The sequence below is a fragment of the Amphibalanus amphitrite genome, unplaced genomic scaffold (assembly GCF_019059575.1).
Source record: "Amphibalanus amphitrite isolate SeventyFive unplaced genomic scaffold, NRLGWU_Aamphi_draft 000145F_arrow, whole genome shotgun sequence".
Taxonomy (NCBI): Eukaryota; Metazoa; Arthropoda; class Thecostraca; order Balanomorpha; family Balanidae; genus Amphibalanus; species Amphibalanus amphitrite.
The window spans coordinates 650,821-669,408 of NW_024881640.1; the positions used below are offsets into that span (position 1 = coordinate 650,821).

Genomic DNA, 18,588 nt, shown 5'->3' on the forward strand with positions numbered 1-18,588 from the left:
CAATTTCGCACGTGCAAGGCCCACCCTCTCTCTCGCTCGCTCCGTTAGTCGCCCCAAAAGGCGTTATACTGGTTTATTCTGAAATAGCTTATTGCGCCGAATGATCTGATGAAATTGAAAATGATCTGATTTGCGCCGGGAGTTATGCTTCCGGAAACTTGTATGACCTTTTTCCTACTTAATTTTCAAACATTTATAAAAATGCTTAAAACTATTAACAACACATGCACACAACAAGATAGCTATGAAAAAATACATTCAAAGGTTGGGTAATATCAAAACGCATCAGAAAAGGTATTAACAATTTATACTTTTCATAAAATTGCAGCAGTCGTTGATTATATTGTTTACTTTTGTGCAGACGCCGGGAAAATATGCTGCTGAAATGAATGAAAATGAATGAAATGAACCGGTGAGGGAATGCACGTGCTAGACAAGTTTGGCATCTTTCTAGGCTTGAACTTTGAAGTTAGCCTTTTACGTGCCTTCAAAGCAAGCCTCTTCCTCGTCGCATTTTACTATCTCTCACGGCCTGCTACCCATCTTCTAAGAGGAGAAAGTTTTAATTCATTCTGATAAAGAACTCTAATGGCTCTTTCATTGAGTTGTCGCAACTTTGGCTCATCTGGCTCTAAGTGACTCTTTATCGGGCTTCCGGTTCGTCCAAGTTGATACCAACGAAGGCTGAAACATTTTTCGCGGTCCAATTTCGGGTTGACTTGCCTCCGCGGATTCGTATGCGGAATCAGACTGTAGCCATTCATTTTCATCCGCCGTCATTTTGAGCAAGCTCCCCGATTTCACCGGCCGGCTATGAAATTTTCCGCCGCGACTCTCCCATGGAAAGCTTCCCGTTGTCATAGCAACGTAGTCAGCCGGCCGCTGATTGGCGGACGACCAGCCCTCTGGCCAATGAGCGACCGGCCGCGGGCCGGGGGGCCGGGGCCGGCGCCGTCCTCGATGAACAATGCCCCGTCCCGCTGAGTTATTGCCCGGGACCTAACGACCAGCGTACTAAATGGTGCATGCTCGGGGGCCAGAGCGAAACGAGATTATTTCAGACAGCGAGTTATTGACAGCGCGATGCAGCCGCGCCGGTCGGGTCCGTCGAGCGAGCGACTTGCGTCGATCGCCGCTCTTCTAAGAGGCGATTGCGTTTTGAGCACATCGCAGGGACCGGATGGGCCAGTCGTAAACTGAAATGGAACGCAGTCGCCACTGCTTTGCTTACTGCCACTCGCTGAAATACTGGCTCTTTATGGCCACGTGAGTTCAGCCACGACATTTACAGACGCGTAAACTTCGAAGTTGGAGTTGCAGTCCGCAGCTGGGGTGCGTACATACTGCGGCCTCGAAGGCGCGAGTAAAATTTCTGGAAACAGCACTGAAGCATTGCAAAGTTGAACAAATTTATGGGGAAAATAGTGGCGCAAATGAAACTATCGAATAGGGCCTCGCTACGAATTTCAGGGGACATCAATCAGATTGGCCATTGGCCAATAGGGCGTATATTGTTATCATTTTTGTGTGTTTAGTTTTCTTCTCTGCACAAGCCTGAACTCTGAATGATCCTCAAAGAATGCAAGGACATAAACTGGCATTTGACTGGTATTTCCAGAACTAGTGCTAGTATTTGACGCTGCTGACTCCTGGGGATATATTTCTCATTTTTCCATCAACCTAACACTTAACAAATTTCGCTTCCATACGTTGCTGTGCAATAAAAACAAACGTTGCCACATAAACAGAGGCCGGCAGGTCGTCCGTTGGCTACGTCCCTGAGTATGCGAGAAAAGGCTAAATTTTCATTAATTTCGGACGCTATGAGGAGGAAAAAAAACAAGAAATACCACATTCAAATTACCATTGAAAACAGCATACGGTTTCATAATAACTATTCAGTCTAAGAAAATATTTTTCTGTGCTTCTTGGTATCTTTTTTGTGAATAAATTACACAGAAACTATGAGTAAAAGGAAAGAGCAAATTCGTTATAATAACTTGATTAAAGGCAAATCGTCCTCGTACACACAACACATCAGTTGATTTTTGAAGCTACACTGGGCAAGACCATGGGCCAGTTAGGACTATGTCGTCCTCGAAAACCCGATTTTAAACATTAGGTAAACATATGGCAGTCAGCAGTGCATATACGGAAAGATTAGAACTTAGCCACTGAATCATCAGTTCGCCAGCTGACATTCATCTTCGCACTTCAGGAAACCTTCTTTCCATGACAAAATGAATTTCATTTTCCAGGTGTTTTCGTTGTGTGTGGCACGGGCAGTACTCCCTATTCTGCAAGTGAAGCCCAACAATGTGACACGCTCAAAGCAGTGGCGGATCCAGGATTTTCACTGGGGAGGGGCTGCAGGTCATAATTGGGCGCCACGCCCCGGATGGGCGCCATAGTCGCATCGTATTGGCGCTGAAATATTGGCGCCCAGTGGCCCTGACAAGAGGCGCCCAGGATCAGTATGTACAGTGACACCACACGATTGGAAATATCGGTGCGGAGCGTACTGAAACGACGTTATTCGACTGATTTTTGCATCCTAGTCCTAGTATGCGGCACTCCGATGAGTTGCGAATTGAAAATTGGCGCCAGTTTTCCTTGGGTGGGGGCTGCCAGCCCCCGCAGCCCCCCCCCCCCCCCTGGATCCGCCACTGGCTCAAAGCTCTTTTACCTGTGCCATAACCAATCTCCTTTCTGCTCATTCGCACGCAGTGGCGCGGGAACCGGGGGGGCTAGGGGGGGCTGAGCCCCTCCAACTTTTCGGCTGGGGGGCTCGTAATGTATTTGAGCCCCCCCAGCTGGAGGAATCGAAATCGGAAATCTACCAACACAATTTCATAGATTCATACATAGGCGCAAGAAAGTAATCTTGGGCGCGGGAACCGGGGGAGAGGGCAGTGGGGGAAGCTTGCCCTCACAACTCTGGGGCCGTGGGGGCGGTGCCTCACATCTTTTTATGAGGCCAGGAACCGTTGGGGCAGCTTGTCCTCCCCAAATTAGGGGTTGTGAGTCACAAAGAAAGAAAGCATGTAAGTGAAAAAATCTACCTATTTTACTGACTCGGCAACTCATTTGGCAGCTTAAAACCTTTATTCCAGGTTGCCAAAACGGTAGTTTCTTCACTCAGCTGAGACGGAATACCTATCTCACTTTTTTTGCAAATATTTTCTTCTTTTTTTTTCGTTGAAAAGGCCAAGGTCTGAAAAATAAGTGGCCTAAAACCGATGAGAAAACTAGATTTGGGGGTACCCTAGGTTGATCTCTATGATGGTTCAGCCCCCCCAGTCTGGAAGAAGTTCCCGCGCCACTGTTCGCACGGAAGAGGAATGCCAAGGACCAGTTTCGAATCTGATATAGAGTTTGTCCGTTCACCGCGCGAGGGCGATGGCCGGTAACATTCCCATGCGTGCTCATTTGAGACCCCGGTCGGGCGACACCACAGAACCTGTCCGCCGCCGCCCCACTATGCAAAACGACCGTCGACTCTTATGCAAACCGAGCTCGCCGAAACGAAAACTTTCCCGCCGCCGCCGTCCATAAAGAAGATTAAGGCGGCACCATTTGCATACTCCCAGAACCATTGGATTTCAAAGAAACATTCGGCGCTAACCCTTCCATGCATACCGGACCGTCATTAGGGCATATCGACGCTGGCGCGCCAAATTTGCATCCGCGGGCCGACCGGTTTTGGCGCGAGTGGCGGCGCGCGCGAGCGGCGCCAGGTAGCGGGCGTCGCGCGGCTCTCACGTACGCGGCACATTAGCATGTTTGCATATGCGCCGCGGAAGTGGGGTTGGCGACGTTTTTGTGCGCTCCGCCGGCATTGTAAGGTGTCGTCGGTCCAGGTGCGCCTCTCCCACCCTAGGGGAGGCTCCTCCGACCCCGGCGAACCCTTCCAGAGCGTCCGCCCTCCCCTCCCCCCTCCCATCGCTGGCGACGAGCTCAGGCTACGGTCTGAGTCGTTCATGAGTAGGAACATCCTGAGACGCTCTGAGGGATGCGTCAAGACACCGGATGCATCAGCGAGCCACTTCCTCCAGCCCAGAGGAAGTCCCGGTCCGTGGTCCGACCATCCCAAATACCCTGAGCGCCAAAGACAGCCAATTTCGCCACTCGGTCCCGTGTGGAGCAGATCTGGCTGCTCTGATTAGCCCCACTCTGGGAGAGGGGTGAGACAGAAGGGTGAGACGACGCCATCAGGAGCGGCTCACGATGAGCTGGTGGCAGCTGTCAGTCACCGTCCCCGGCGGCTGAGGTCGCCACCTGGCGAGGAGGTGCGACCTCTCATCTCCAATGGTCGGTGTGGGGCCGGCAGCTGTGGCTGGCATGGTAACTCAGGGGGACCCGCCGGTATTTCGACATCATGGATATTCAGTAGCACGAGTGATGCACACCAACGCATATATCATGACAGGCTTACTAAAACTGGTCTCGTATCTTGCCCACCCCATGCCACCGTCGCCGTCAGTGTCACCGTTCATGCTACCGTCACCGCCACCTTCAGTGTCACTCACCGTTCGTGGTACCGTCACGTCACGGCCACCGTCAGCCACGTCAGAGTGGAGCTATCGACCACACAAGCCACGGACCGACACGGAGCTGGGACCTGAGTCCGCGGTGGCACAACCCCCTCCCGTATCCCCGCGATGCAGCTGCCGTGGAGACCATGTATCAGTGGGGAAAGTATCGGGACGCCGCTCCCTTATGCATTTACAGTCGTCCCTCACTGGTTCCTGCCAAAGAACTTGTGATACTATTAATCGTTTCCTAGTTAGATACCTGCATTTTCAGTGCATCTAAGAAGCATCCTTTATGTTAGTAGGGAATAGAGATGCATTTATATTATTAAGAACCATCATTTTCGAAATACATTTTCTTTTGAATATGTTTCAACGCTAACTTGAGAGACATAAAACACCAGTAAAACGCCTTTTGGGCGTTTTACTGGCGTTACATTTTCTTTTGTCTGCTCGTTTGCTTTCGATTTCAATGATAATCATAGTGACACCAGCTCGCCATTATGGTCCGGGACAAGCCATGTGAAAAGCTCATTAGGGCCGGGACAGGGCTGTAATGTGATCCAGCTGAGCCGTCTAAAACGCTGAGCTCCTAGCCACTGAAGATCGTCAGCGATGTACTGAATTCCGACATAGTTAATGATCGCCAACATCGGTCGGACAGAGGCCGATGTTGGCCAGTCAGCTACGATATGGCGCCCAGACACAACTTAGATAATGGTGGGTTTGTCTCCAACAACTGGAGGCATTATCAACAGCGAGCCTAGAATGGCGGAGGCGCAGCTTGCGGGGGTAGGTATAACCTCTCTCCCAAATTCAATGTTTAACATTGCGCTTACACTCGGCAATTTATATTTATCATGCCTTTGGGACGAAACAAGCTACCGAGTACCGACCAACAGTTTTGACGCCTGTCCCTCCCTCCCCCCCCCCCACTTTCGACTCATGGCTAGGGTCGTTAGCGATCTGTACAGTGTACAATGTACATTAATTGTCAATTCATTGATTGTGTTCGTACTCACCGAAAGCAGAGGTTGAGCATGCGTGGCGAGTGGCGACATGTGGAGAGGCGCATGCTGATCTCCTTTTTGGCAGAACCATGGATAGGTAGAGCCTCGGAGGAACCGAAACCACCAGGAACCACGCTCAGCATGAGTCATGAGAAACAATAGCCGCCTTTCTGAAAAAGACAAACCAATTACCAAATCAACGATAACACCGTCACACGTAGTGGAACGGTTGGCGGTCGGTCCCTCTGTTATCCGTATAAGTGTCTGAGTGAATGCAGTCTGTGATTGGTCAGTTCTCTCAAATCTCAATGTTGTTGTTGTTGATGATGCGTGCCAACGACTTGTGGGTGCAGGGTGCTGCATCGCAGGCGGGGGGCGGAGCGACGCACGGCTCGAAGTGTGCCGCGTGCGTGCTTTTTCGAGGTTGGGGGGAGGAGGGGATGGGGTCACATCACCGCCACTGATAGACCTGCCTGCATCTGCAATCATACAGCGAGACTGGGCCGTGGGAAACGGGTAGTGCCATTTGCATTAAGGCATTGCAGCCTACCTGGAGAACGAGTCTGACGGAACCTGCTAATACTCTCCACAGTCTCAGGCGGGACTTTAGGCCTAGGGGTTGACCGCTGACGGGTAAGTACAGATTACGGTCTTGTGAGTCCGTCCGTGACCTTCCAAGACACGCCACATGGGCGAAAATTAACTTCCAACGGGCAACGACCAACGGTCTCCATCCAAATACCGCACTGTGACAGAGCAGGGCCCGTCGGCAACTTACCAGCCGTCCGCCATTATGTTGAGCCTTTCCAATTCTGTATCAGTATGGCTGAATATGTCCGCTGTTCAGTACAGTGGCTGACCATCACCCCCATCTAGTCCGATAAACAGGAAAACGAGCCTGAGCCAGATTATTGTTGGCGTAGGTAAGTAGCTGCACCTTCCCTCTTCAGTCTTCACTCCATCTTGCTCTGGCTTGATCCATATAATCTTAATGATCAGAAATTGGCACACAGCTCCGCACTTGAATCTGACACTAACGAGCACTTTTTATCTTATTGAAAGGTAAAGCGCAACAGATCACATAATTTCTAATCATCTTGAGTGCTTTGTGCTGCCACCTACAAACACTCTAACCTGTATGTGCTGCCACCTATCAGCACTCACCCGTCTACTAGCAAAAAAAGTTAGACATTTAGGTGAAGTGTAACCTTTCGTAGATCAGCACTGTGTTGGCATTAGATTCTCATGAAAGAACAAGGTGCAAGTGATTTATCGCAGAGTTCATCATTCATACAATAACGATATTTATGATTACTTCATGCTTGAATGAAAACAGAAGGCAAAGGAATATGACAGGGAAAAAATTGCTACCAAATGCTACCAAATGCGGCGATAGAGAAGCGTCATTTCTTGTCTCATTTGCTGATACTATTGTGAGCGGGCGGAGACCATTGCGGCGCCTGCACATTTCCTCAGTGTGGTGTTGTTTGTTTTTGATGAGCGGTGGAGGTGCAGCTGGGAGTGGTGCGTTTGATATTGGCGTGAAGATAAACGATAATATCTGACATTCGGTATTTTGAGACCCTCAGGATCTTCAGGTAACTGCGTACATTTCACTCAACACGTTCGAAGTGTTGTTGATTATATAGCCAGGTCAATAACTGCTAAAGTGTTCAGTGCCCAGTGCCCACCAACATGGGCGTAGGAACGTCATGAAAAGTGGGTGGGCCACCCTGTCAAGGGGCCTCCTTTTCCAGGGGGCCTCCTATTTTCAGGGGCCTCCAACTTTTGCCTCGTCCTGCTGGCTGCTTTCAAGTATGACCTCCAAATCTAGCTTCTGAGATCGGGCAGATGTACCCAGGGGCGTAACCGCTTAAGCAAATAGTGCGGAAAGTCCGCACCATTTTTAAAACGTATTCCCTCTCCAATTTTTTTTTAGAATCTTTTTGCCGCAAACGGCGCATGACCCCTGAAAACCCTTACACAAATCAGTAGGCGGAACTATGGTCATGAGTACCCAAATATAGGAACGTTCCCATTTTTGGGAACGGAGTTCCCAAATATGGGAACGGGCGTTCCCATTTATGAGAACGGAAGGCAATTTTTCGGCCGTTCGCCCACTAAAACTCAAAAGTGCATCACGTCTCAAAAAAGTGCACGCTGATTTAAGTATCTACTAAATCTCCATAAAGTTATCTTTAATCTGACCGTGGAACAAGGAAATTGACCGTGGAATGATATTTTTAATGATTTTTTTAAAATGACAGAATGGTGGAAATATGGGTTATACGACATTTAACATGCAATTTTAAGGAAAATGAAGCATTTTTTACATTTTGAGGTCAAGTATAATAATTTTCGCCTGGTTATGAAGTTTCATTCTAGCGACACCAGATGCTGACATATGCAAGCGAACACGCGGACAGTCCCGAGGTAATATTGTTGACTTTTGGTGTCGGGGCGATCGACCGCGTAGAACGTCAGTGATTTTACCGAACTACTGTTGTAAACTCAGTTTCAGTGGTTTAAAATCATTCAGCTGTATTTTATCAGTCCCTAAAGACATATTTTATTTGGATGCTAGCTGTTAGCGTTGTTTTATAAGCAGCGTCATGAGCGTGGTTTTTGTCTTCGGCGTTTTTAAGCATGATCGTTTAGGGGGATTTTCTCTGATATAGGTCGCTCTGTGTGGCTTATTTATAATTTTTATGCTGATTTCGATCATTCCTCGTGCCCATCCTACCAGGCCTTTTGCCACTTACACTCATTAAGAAAGGAAAAAACTAGATTTTCATTGGGACTAGGTGTTTTGAGGGTGTAACATATTCAGCGTTCCCATTTTTGGATACTTCTTGTGCTCGTCAACTCTCGGTGATTAGCAGACAGGTGCTTGACATGTCTCCACCCTCGGCGCGGACGGTGGATATAGGTATGGAAGACCTTGTTGAACATCGCTGAGCGTTGTGGATTACGTAATCCTGCAGAGGGGGGCGTGCCCGCTGCGAGATCGACGGGAATAAAAGCGCAGAAGACCGGGCGAAACATGCAACGGTCTTGCCGGAAAGGTCATCTGATGATTGTTGCGTTAACAATAATTTGCGGCGTTGGACGTGATGCTTGTTAATGAAAAGAGCCCCTGAAAGGCGTCGGTGAAATCGTTCCCAATTTTGGGTACGCCGTTCCCATAATAAGGAACGCTTGCAGCGCCAGTGTACGAGAGCGTTCCCAAATTTGGGCTCGCGGCCCGGGTGATGGACTGCTTTAGAAATAGGGGAACGATTTGAAACTACGATGGGCCTTACAATATCAAACTCTTTCCCAACAATATTGAGACAACTATCAGGCGGTTCACGATCGTTTTATATTTTTTGGACGTCATTTAACGGTTCTTTTTCTTGTTTTAAATAATGCCTACATGGCGTTCCCATATTTGGGTTTATCGTTCCCAAACATGGGAACGAAAATGCGTTCCCGAAAATGGGTACGCTTGACCATAGTTCCGCCTACTGAAATGTCTTCCTCGTTTCCCAGGTGCCTCCATTAGCTTCATAGGCGCCCTCTTTGGCATATAAGCGCCCTATGTGCCTATAGTCATCAGAGACATCCCTATATGTCCCACAGTCGCCCCGTTGTCGCATACAATGTGCGCTTATCATAGGCGTCTCTCTCTTATGGACACTTGAAGGCCATGCTCTTTTGCCATGCCGGCGCCCCTGTTTCTTATGAATGCACCCCCATGGCATTGATCAATTGCAATTTGCAGACCTCTATTGCATGTGGACGCCCATATATGTAGGCCTCATAGGCGCCCCTCTTTCGCATTGAGGCGCCCCTATGGGCTTCATAGGCGCCCCTCTATTGCACGTAGGTGCCCTACTGTCTCAGAACCGCTCCCCTTTGGCATGCAGACGCCCATCTTTCGTACGGAGGAGCCGCTGTGGTTCTTAGAGACGGCATGGTGCTCCCAGACGCAGATGGGGCTCTCGGAGTCGACAGTGTGGGACCTTCAGTCGCTGATGGGTGCCCGCCAGATGTGGACCCTCGGAGGCGCCGGTATGGGGCCCTCAGAGATGCCAGTATGTGGCCCTTAGAGACACCGGTGTGGAACCCTCAGATACTTCAGTGTGAAGCCCTTACAATTGCTGGTGTGGAGCTATGAATGCGCTGGCTTAAATCCCTCAGAGGCCGGTACATGGACATTAGAGCTCAGTGAGAGCTTGCGTGGTGCCTTCAGTGGCCTTGTGGAGCCGTTAGACATCAACATGGTGCTCTCAGGAGCCGGTGAGTCCTCAGAGTCACCGGTGTGGGGCCTTCAGAGCTCCAAGATACTGGTGTGGGGCCCTCAGAGGTGTCGGTGTGGGTCCTTCAGATGTACATATAGAGCCTTGAGATGCACAGGTGTGGTGGCCCACAGAGGCGCCGGTGTGGGGCCCCCAGAGCCACCGATATAGGGCCCTAAGAGACACTAGTATGACCCTCAAAGGCGCCGCTGTGTGGCGCTCATAACCACTGGTGTGGAGCCATCACAGGCGGGTGGAGCCGTTAGAGGCCGAAAAGGGCCCTTAGATGCCTACAAGGAGCCTTCAGAAGCCGGTGTCGCACCCTTATGGGGATAAGCGTGTCTACTTAGGAGCCCTTGAGGTGCTCTCATGAGCTCTGTGGGGCCCTACCGAGCCGAAATATGGCCACGGCCAGTTGCCGCCGCATGGCTCTTCGGACTATCATTCTCAGCGGCCTCATCTGCCTAGTTTGAATAGAAGGGCCTCTCAGACCATCAGTCTCATGGGCTTCCTCTGGCTAGTATAAATAGAAGGGCCTGTTAGACCATCAATCCTAGGGGCCTCTTCTGGTTAGTATAAATAGAGCCTCTCAGACCATTAATCTCAGGGGCCCCTGTGGACAGTATAAATAAAAGGGCCTCTCAGACCATCAGTCCCGGGGGCCTCCCTAGAAAAGTGTAAATGTGGATAGAGGGCCCCCTCAGATTCATTACGAGTGGACCTCTCTGACTATCAGTCTCAGGGGCCTCTTGTGGCCAGTATGCACATAAGAGCCTCACTCAGACCATCGGTCTCAGGGGCCTCTTCTGACTAGTGTGGATAGAGGGCCCTCCCAGACCACCGGTTTCAGGGGCCTCCAGTGGCCAGTTATATGAACAGAAGGGCCTCACAGCCATCAGCCTCGGGGGCCTCTTCTGACTGGTGTGAATATGAGGGCCTCTCATACCATCAGTCTCAGGGGCCTCCTCTGCCTAGTGTGAATATAAGGGCTTCCCAGGGCATCAGTCTCAGGGGACTCTTCTGACTGGTGCCGGATTGAGGGACCTCCCAGACCGAAAGTTTTGGGGGTCTCCTGTGGCCAGTATGAATAGAAGGGCCTCTCAGTCCATCAGTATCATGGGCCTCTTCTGGCTGGTGTGATTATAAGGGCCTCTCAGGTCATCAGTCTCAGGGGCCTCCTCTGACTACAGTGTAGATGGATAGGCCTCCCAGACCATCAGTCTCAGGGGCCTCTTCTGACTATTGAGGATAGATGGGCCTCCTCTGACTAGTGAGGGTAGGGGGCCTCGGCTAGACCGCCAGTGTCAGGGGCCTATTCTGACTAGTGTGGATGGAGGGGCCTCCCAGACCAGTGTGGATATTGGGGCCTCCTCAGATCCACTAGGGCCTCTTAGGCCATCAGTCTTAGGGGCTTCGACTGATAAGTATGAACAGAGGGCCTCCTTGGATCCATCACGGCCCCTTGGAGTCCGTGCGTGGGGATTCGTGGAACTTATTTTTACCGAGTTTGTTTATTCTGGAAGGTGACGACGTCCTCTCAAATCGAGACGAGGGGCCTCGAGTAAAAAGTGGGTGGGCCAAAACACATGGTTGGCCCCCCCACCTCGAAAAGTGGGTGGGCACTTGCCCACCTGGCCCCCCCCCCCCCTGTTCCTACGCCTATGCCCACCAATGCAATGGAGCATTGAAAGCCAAAGCGCATTAGCATGTGAGACGACAGGACCTTAAACATAATGCTATTTGTCTTGTCTTCTGTAGCCTTTAAGCAGAAGGAAGCCTGCTTTAATCAGGCTGTTGATAGGACCGCTTGATATCGTAACATGCTTCCGAGAATGACATGTCGATGTGGATGTTATTGTAGGGAATCAGAACTGGTGCTCTCAATTCTCATCACAGGTATAGTTTCAGGTCAAGCCTCCTGTCATCCCTGCTTGACAAAAAGCACAGCTTTTGCCAGCAGTCAGCAACAAACTGTAGAGATGGAATCCATCTACCATCTCAATCTAATCAGGCTCATTCTTTTTCTCCTCAAAGCCAATGCTAACAGATTTATCATCCAAGTTGAAGTGGCTGGGAGCTAGTCTTCTGTCCAATACACCTCAATCTTAATCTTGCCTTTCTCAGGGTGCTGTGGCACTGCCAGCCCAGCCATCCTCAAGATGGACAGTGTGCCACCTGTGGAGCACTTCTCGCTTCGCTGGAACAACTTCCAGTCCACCATCACCTCAGCTCTGGCCGGACTCCGAGACACCCAGGCGTTTGTTGATGTCACACTCTGGACTGATGGACGTCAAATCAAGGCGCACAGGAATGTTCTCTCGGCCTGCAGTCCTGTTCTGCTGGAGCTGCTTAAGGTGTATTTGATGGGATTTAGACTTTAGAGCATTGTTGATTGCAAAATACCAATTCAACTTCCATAGTTTTTGTTACCAAGACTGCTATCATGTGACACTAATTTTTACTTTCCTGAAAAGCTGCTGTGCTGTTTATAAAACACATCAGTTATTGATGCAGCGCAGATTGATATTGAAATTGATCACATCATCACTCATTCGTAGTGTAACATCCCTATTCATATGATGCCACCCCTAATGTGACACTACATTTGGGCACACTATTTGTGATGAAACTCAACATTTGCCATCACTCCTTTATGCCTTTTCTCCCGATGACATTTCTCCGTCGTTTTTGGGCAGGATAACCCGTGCGCGCACCCGATCATCATCCTGCGTGACGTCACGCACGCGGATTTGTCGGCCATCGTGACGTACATGTACCAGGGAGAGGTCAATGTGGCTCCCGAGGCGCTGCGCACCTTCCTGCACACCGCACAGCTGCTCAAGGTCAAGGGCCTGGCAGACACCGGCATACAGCAGGAGGTGAGTCGGTCTGGTCATGGCAGAGGCCACAGCGGGATTTGCTTTCGTCAAGATATGTTACGCACTTCGACATCTCATATGTGTGTTAATTGTGAAAGGTCGAAGCAGTATGGAAGGCACGTTTAGGCACACTCGTTTCGCTGCTGATAGTTTGTCAATTCTTCAGCATTGCACCATCCACTTCTGTATAAATGGACGTCGAAATCTCACATCACTGGCCTTTACTTGGAGTGCGACGCCGAGCAAATCCGATCCAAGAAATATGAAATCTTGCTGTTTTGACAATTTTACCCAGAATTGCTAGGTATTTCGGCGGTAAAAAAGTTCAATCACAGCAAGTCAAGACATTTCTGCGCTATGCTTGGAAATGGCTACTTATCTTAGTGTTGAGGCCATCCAGGCCATCTCCTTTTCGAAATGTGGCACGGAGTGTTTTACACAGCATATTAATAATAATGGACGCATGGCACTAGTGCCTCGACTTTTCAAGAAATGCATAATGCAAGACTGATCTTACGTACTCTAAAGACTGCTTGCTGCAAGCAACTTATGCAGTTGCACCGAATATCTCCCCTACAAAGCCATCCGTCATCTCGTGCCACCCGCCGGTAGCGCGAACTCCTGGGGGGGGGGGGGTAGAGAATGGAAGTGTGATTGTCGTCAGGGGGTCCGGGACTCACTGTCGGCCTGACGCCTGCTCGTACGGTGACGCATTGTGAGAGTGCATGACGATTGTCGGAGTAGTGACTGTACTGAGACTATTGACTAGTGAGAATATTGGACCAGTCGCACGTGGGATCGACGTTGGAACTAACGAATTTGATCGCACTGTATTGACACACTGGCGACCGGACGTGTAGTAGTCCGGGCGTTCTCAGGCCCGAAAGGTTAGATCATTGAAGGATTGCTGGGAACAAAGGACTGATTTGGTTTGTGTGATTGATTGGATTGGGTAGAGTTGCAACTTGCAGGACTGACGGCACCTAAAGTACCAAGGCTAATGGGAACCAGTGGACTGATGGGATGGACTGAAGTGGTCTGGGTGGAGTCTACAAATCCCACCAATTCTGTCACTCCGGCTGGTCGGGTTGAGTTGATGGAAATAACTTACAAGCTGGCTAGATGATGGAATGAACGGATCAAGCTACAGAAAGGGACTAAGGCACCAGCAGGACCGGTAGGAATCGACCACCTATAGGAAAGGCACTCGCTGTTGGGCATCGTAGCTGCCACTGCGGCCTGCTTGTTACGAGCATCGAGACTAAATATTTTTGGACCGAGCTGCTGCCTCAGACTAGTCTCCAGTGGCCAGAGACAAATGACGCCATTCGGCATCGATTTTCATTATATAACCCGTTACAAGCTGGACGTGTAGCTCTAGACGGACTTGCTCGGTTGTTCATCACCTGTTGCTGTCGGCGTCGGGGGCAATTATCCGGACCAGTCCGGACATATGTTCCGGATCGTCAGAGCGACAGAACGGACGCTGATTCTACGGTCAGATGACAAACGGTCGTTAATGAGCCGGTAACACATATCGTCGCCGTCGTCGCCCTGTAGAAACGGCCTGTTTTGCCACACGGCCGTTTATTTACACGGGGTTCCGCATAGCTGGCCGGTCTGTTTCTCGTCAGGCCGGGCGGCGGGCAGCGTTTTCCTGCCAGTACCACGCAGAGCTGCGGCCGTGAGCCGGCGCTCGGAGCCGCGATAGAGCGCTGCGGGGCGCAGTGGGAGCGCGGCGGCCTGCTCCGACACGTCAGCCGTCAGAGGATGGCGTCAGCGGCCGTCAGTGACTCAGTGCCGCCGGCGGAGGCGTCATCGGTCGGACGGCTGACGTCCGTTCGCCTGCCGGCGTCACCGCTGTCGGAGCCGCCGTCGCAGGGGCCGGGGTCGGCTGTTGCCGTCCCAACGACCGCTGCCGCCGCGCCGGCGCCGCCGCCACCGCCTCCCTACCCTTCTCATCCCCACCGCCGCCGCCACCGCCGCCGTAACGATTGTTCCCCATCCCCAGCCCAGCACCCCGTCGGCAGCGCGTGGGCGAATGCCTTGTCTTGCCCGCCTGCCTCCGCCGCCGCCGTCATCGGCTGTGGGCGCCCCCCGATTGCGGCGTTCCGGTGCCGCCGCTGCCGCCGCCGGCCGTTCCGCCCCCTCCCCACTGCTGTTCCCGCCGCCGCTGCTAGCTGCTAGCCACACCACATCCACCTCCGGACTCGGCCGGCGCCGTCCGACCCTCCCCTCCCCCCTACCGCCCGCCGCCGCCTGTGCGCCCCTCCCCCCTCCCCCACCGCCGCCGACGCCGTGCCGCTGACGCCACCGCGCGCCGCCGCCGCCGTCCGGCCTCCCCCGCCTCCCCTCCCCCAGACACGCCGCCGCCGTCACTGCCGCGCGGCGCCCGACGCCGGCAGCGGCGGATCTGACTCACGTACAGCTGCGGCGGGGGCAGGGAATGCGCGACTCGGAACGCCGGTCAGCGGTGGCTACTGGTGTACACTGTCCACTGGTGTACACTGTCAACCGGTGTCCACTGTCCACACTGACAAGCTCGGTGTCAACCAGGCGCAAAGGCGTGAATCGCTCTTTTCGGCGCTGTAGACGCGTTGATTATTTACGGTAGCTACAGGATCGTTGTTCTAAGATGCGTAATGTTGATGTGCACCATACTCTCGGCTTCGCTACCGACAAGTGCGAAATATCCCCAGGAATCCTCTCACATGTCGACACCTAATCCTTTCTAGTGAAACGCATTCGTAATCTGAATATCTTTTATATTGTTCGTAAAGGAACACTGTGACTTGGAGGAGTTACTTCGACACGACGGTCCGTGAAAAAATGCCGATTTCAATTTCCAGTTCGTTTTATTTGCCTAGAAACTGCTCCATTTGATTTTCTGTTCAGTCGGACGCAGTGATTACTTACTCCGTGAAGCATGTCATCGTCTCACTGCGCTGGTATGTTGAGTATCCTTAGTTATATGTATCACAGTGACCTGCATCTTCCCGCAGCGCTCTGACCTGACCTTTTTGACCTGACACAGTGCCCTGACACGGTGACCTGACACGGCGACCTGACACTTCCCTTCTGTCGGCAGGCGGACGCCTGTATCTACGACTCGCCGGTATCAGCCGGCAGTGAGTCGCCTCGGCCGGTCTCGCCACCGAAGCGGCGCCGGCCGGCAGCCGCCGACGAGCCGCCGCCGCCGGAGCTGGCGCCCGCTCCCGCCCCCGCCACCGCCACCGCCCCCGCCCCGGTGGCGGTGAACGGGCATGGACCGGACGGCGGCGGCGGCGGCGGGAAGGCAGTGACGCCCGAGCCCGAGCCGCCCGAGACGGAGGGCGATAGGGACAGGGAGCGGGCCCGGGATATTCTGATCGACCGGGACGGCCTCTCGGCGCAGCAGCTCATGCTGGCCGTGGAGGAGCTGGAGAATGGAGATGTTGCCATGGGTGAGTGGAAGCGAATGATGAAGCCGAGGCTGGTGAGGTACTAAAGCTGGAGCTTACACCTGCTAAAATGCAGGTGCTTTTAATAATCTAAATACATGTCACCACGGTATCTACGATTTTCATAGAGCGACAAGTTCAAGCTAGTGTCCTTTCAGGCAGCGTTCTGGGTCCTTTGCTCACTCGCTTATTCTTTCTTCAGACACGGGCGTCATACGTTTGCTGACGAGCTCTATGCGTCTCTGTTTCAGATGCGCTTCCTGCTATTGATGACCCACCTTCTAGTCTGCCATCGCCAGGTAAGGTTCACGACTTATCCGGTTATGTGGCGCATGAACAGTTACGCATAGTGATGAATGTAACTAATCTCGCCGTTTGCGTTATACTTCGCGAGTGCCCTTTTATTCACTACTGACTGATCTTTTCTGTTTCAGCGACCATGCTGGCGAACACCCCGATTGTCGGCGGTGCTAATGATCTGCGTAAGTAGCGCTGTTGTTGCTGCTGCATGTTCTGGTTGACTTGGCGATTGAGTTAGAAGCCGAATTGATCTTTTGCTCTTTTCCTTTCAATACGGCCATATATATTTACCACTTTCCCCTAAACAACAACCGCCATTTACGGAATACGGTTACTTTCACCAACGAATGCCCTTTGTTCACGGCGGTATCTATGTTCACGCACAAGTTTTTTGACGCTGAGCTGTGCCTACGTTTGCTTCAACGCCTGTCTTCGCCCTTAAAATCTTTTTAGGGGCTGCTCTTAGCTTGCCCATTCCGCCATTATATCTGCCATTGACGTTTCGCCGTCTCTCTACCGACAGTGCGTCGCTCCCGCTGGTGTCCCTCCTGTGACAAGATGATCGTGCGCGACTTCGCGCGGCACAAACGCGAGGTACACGGCGAGTCCAAGCCGCTTCCCTGCGACCTGTGTGGCTCGGTGTTCAAGTACAAACGCTCGCTGCAAGTGCACGTGAAGCGCAAGCACGACATCTCCTGGGAGAACTACCGACAGACTTTTGACGTGGTCCCGCCGACCGACTCCGAGCCCCAGGATCTCAGCCTGCGCACCAGCACCCGCTCGCCAGAGGCTAGATTCAGAGACGAGGGCGCCACCTAGAGCGGAACCGATACGAATCCGCCACAGTGCCAACGTGCCGCCAGCCGCCGCGGGCTCCGGAGCTAACTGAGAGCTCCGTGAGCTACAGGAGCCTTCGGAGCCACGGGGGGAGCCGTGAGCGAGCTGTGGATGAACCACAGGAGTGCCAGTTGTGAGGGGGCGTGGCGAAGTTCCCCGGTCTGCAGGGACTGATTGTGGAGGGGCTGGTCCGGACAGAAGGGCTGGACCGGTGACTGTGGCTCCTCCAGTGATCCGTGGGGGATTTTTCGGCGCCTTTTCGCGCCACTGTGTTCAGGGCTGACGGTGTGACGCGTGTGTGAGCGTCTGCTCGTGAGTGTGGGGACGGGACGAAATTTTCAGACGAGTGCCGGGCTGCCACCGGTCGCGGTCTTGTTCAGACCGCTGCGGCCAACGCACAAGCTTCTGGCTTACCCCGCCGACATACCCTGCCGTGCGTTTGTGTGCTTGTGTGTGCGTGTGTTTTGTACTCGCCCCGCGGCGGGAGCTTTCAGTCCAGGACTCGAGTCGGCCTCTGAGCAGGTCGGATACCCAGTCAGCGTGCTGCGCCCCAGATTCAGTCATGTCGTATATATTCTGTACCCCGAGGGCATGTTATTATCGTTTGCCAGCGCGTCGGCTGCGCGGCGCGCCTGTTTATAGCTTTTTTGAGCGGCCGGCGCGGGCCGCTATTCCCCAGTTGTGATTGAGTTGCCATATTCTTTCCTCGGAGACATTCCAGCGAAACTGTGATGACAGGACTAGTCTCGAGACACGCCTGGCCCGCGCGGGGGCCGCCCGCCGCCGCTGCCGCCGCTCTCTATCTGTTTATCGCCTGTGGCTGATACAAATGGCTGAATATCATTATACAGTGGACTGGTGCAGTTTCTGATTGCTTGGAATAGCTGAACTGATGACCTGACCTGTTGCTTAAATGTTGAGCTGTAAGTTTTGATGCTGTACTGAAATCAAAGTTGTTGCATACGGTTAATTTACCAGGAATGACAACAGGACCCCCACAATCTTTATCATAATAGCTCTTCTGGCCAGATGTCGCTGAAAGACCCCCGGACTGGGACCTCTCAGCAACACACGCAACACCACCTCTTAGGACCTCTCCCACCAAATGCGGCGCACTTGGGTTGGGTCGAGTTGCGAGACCTAGACACTGCAGTAATCTCAGGAGGTATGCGAAAATACACCAACGTCTTTTGCAGTACTCCTACGCCGCGGTAATCTCCTACATAAATGTATGATCGAATTCGAGGGTAGGATAGTCCTAACTTAAAAAACGCAGTATATGGCAGGCGAACTACGCTTCAGACGCGCTC

The 18,588-nt window shown here is 52.2% G+C and overlaps 1 protein-coding gene across 1 annotated transcript; it reads left to right on the top strand.

The window, feature by feature from the left end:
- Positions 1-6,981: 6,981 nt before the first annotated feature.
- Positions 6,982-18,133, top strand: LOC122382719 (zinc finger and BTB domain-containing protein 45-like). Its single transcript, XM_043368404.1, has 7 exons — positions 6,982-7,140; positions 11,947-12,176; positions 12,519-12,701; positions 15,790-16,144; positions 16,393-16,440; positions 16,576-16,623; positions 16,965-18,133. Exons 2-7 carry the CDS (start codon positions 11,982-11,984, stop codon positions 17,258-17,260), a joined length of 1,125 nt encoding a protein of 374 aa, XP_043224339.1. The 5' UTR covers positions 6,982-7,140; positions 11,947-11,981; the 3' UTR covers positions 17,261-18,133.
- The last annotated feature ends 455 nt before the right edge of the window (positions 18,134-18,588 follow it).

What these genes read in the sequence shown, in the direction of transcription:
- LOC122382719 (XM_043368404.1), top strand. Translation starts at nt 11,982, where the DNA reads ATGGACAGTGTGCCACCTGTGGAGCACTTCTCGCTTCGCTGGAACAAC. An exon ending in GAATGGAGATGTTGCCATGG is followed by an intron (nt 16,145 to 16,392) that starts GTGAGTGGAAGC and finishes TCTCTGTTTCAG; the next exon opens with ATGCGCTTCCTGCTATTGAT. An exon ending in CGGCGGTGCTAATGATCTGC is followed by an intron (nt 16,624 to 16,964) that starts GTAAGTAGCGCT and finishes CTCTACCGACAG; the next exon opens with TGCGTCGCTCCCGCTGGTGT.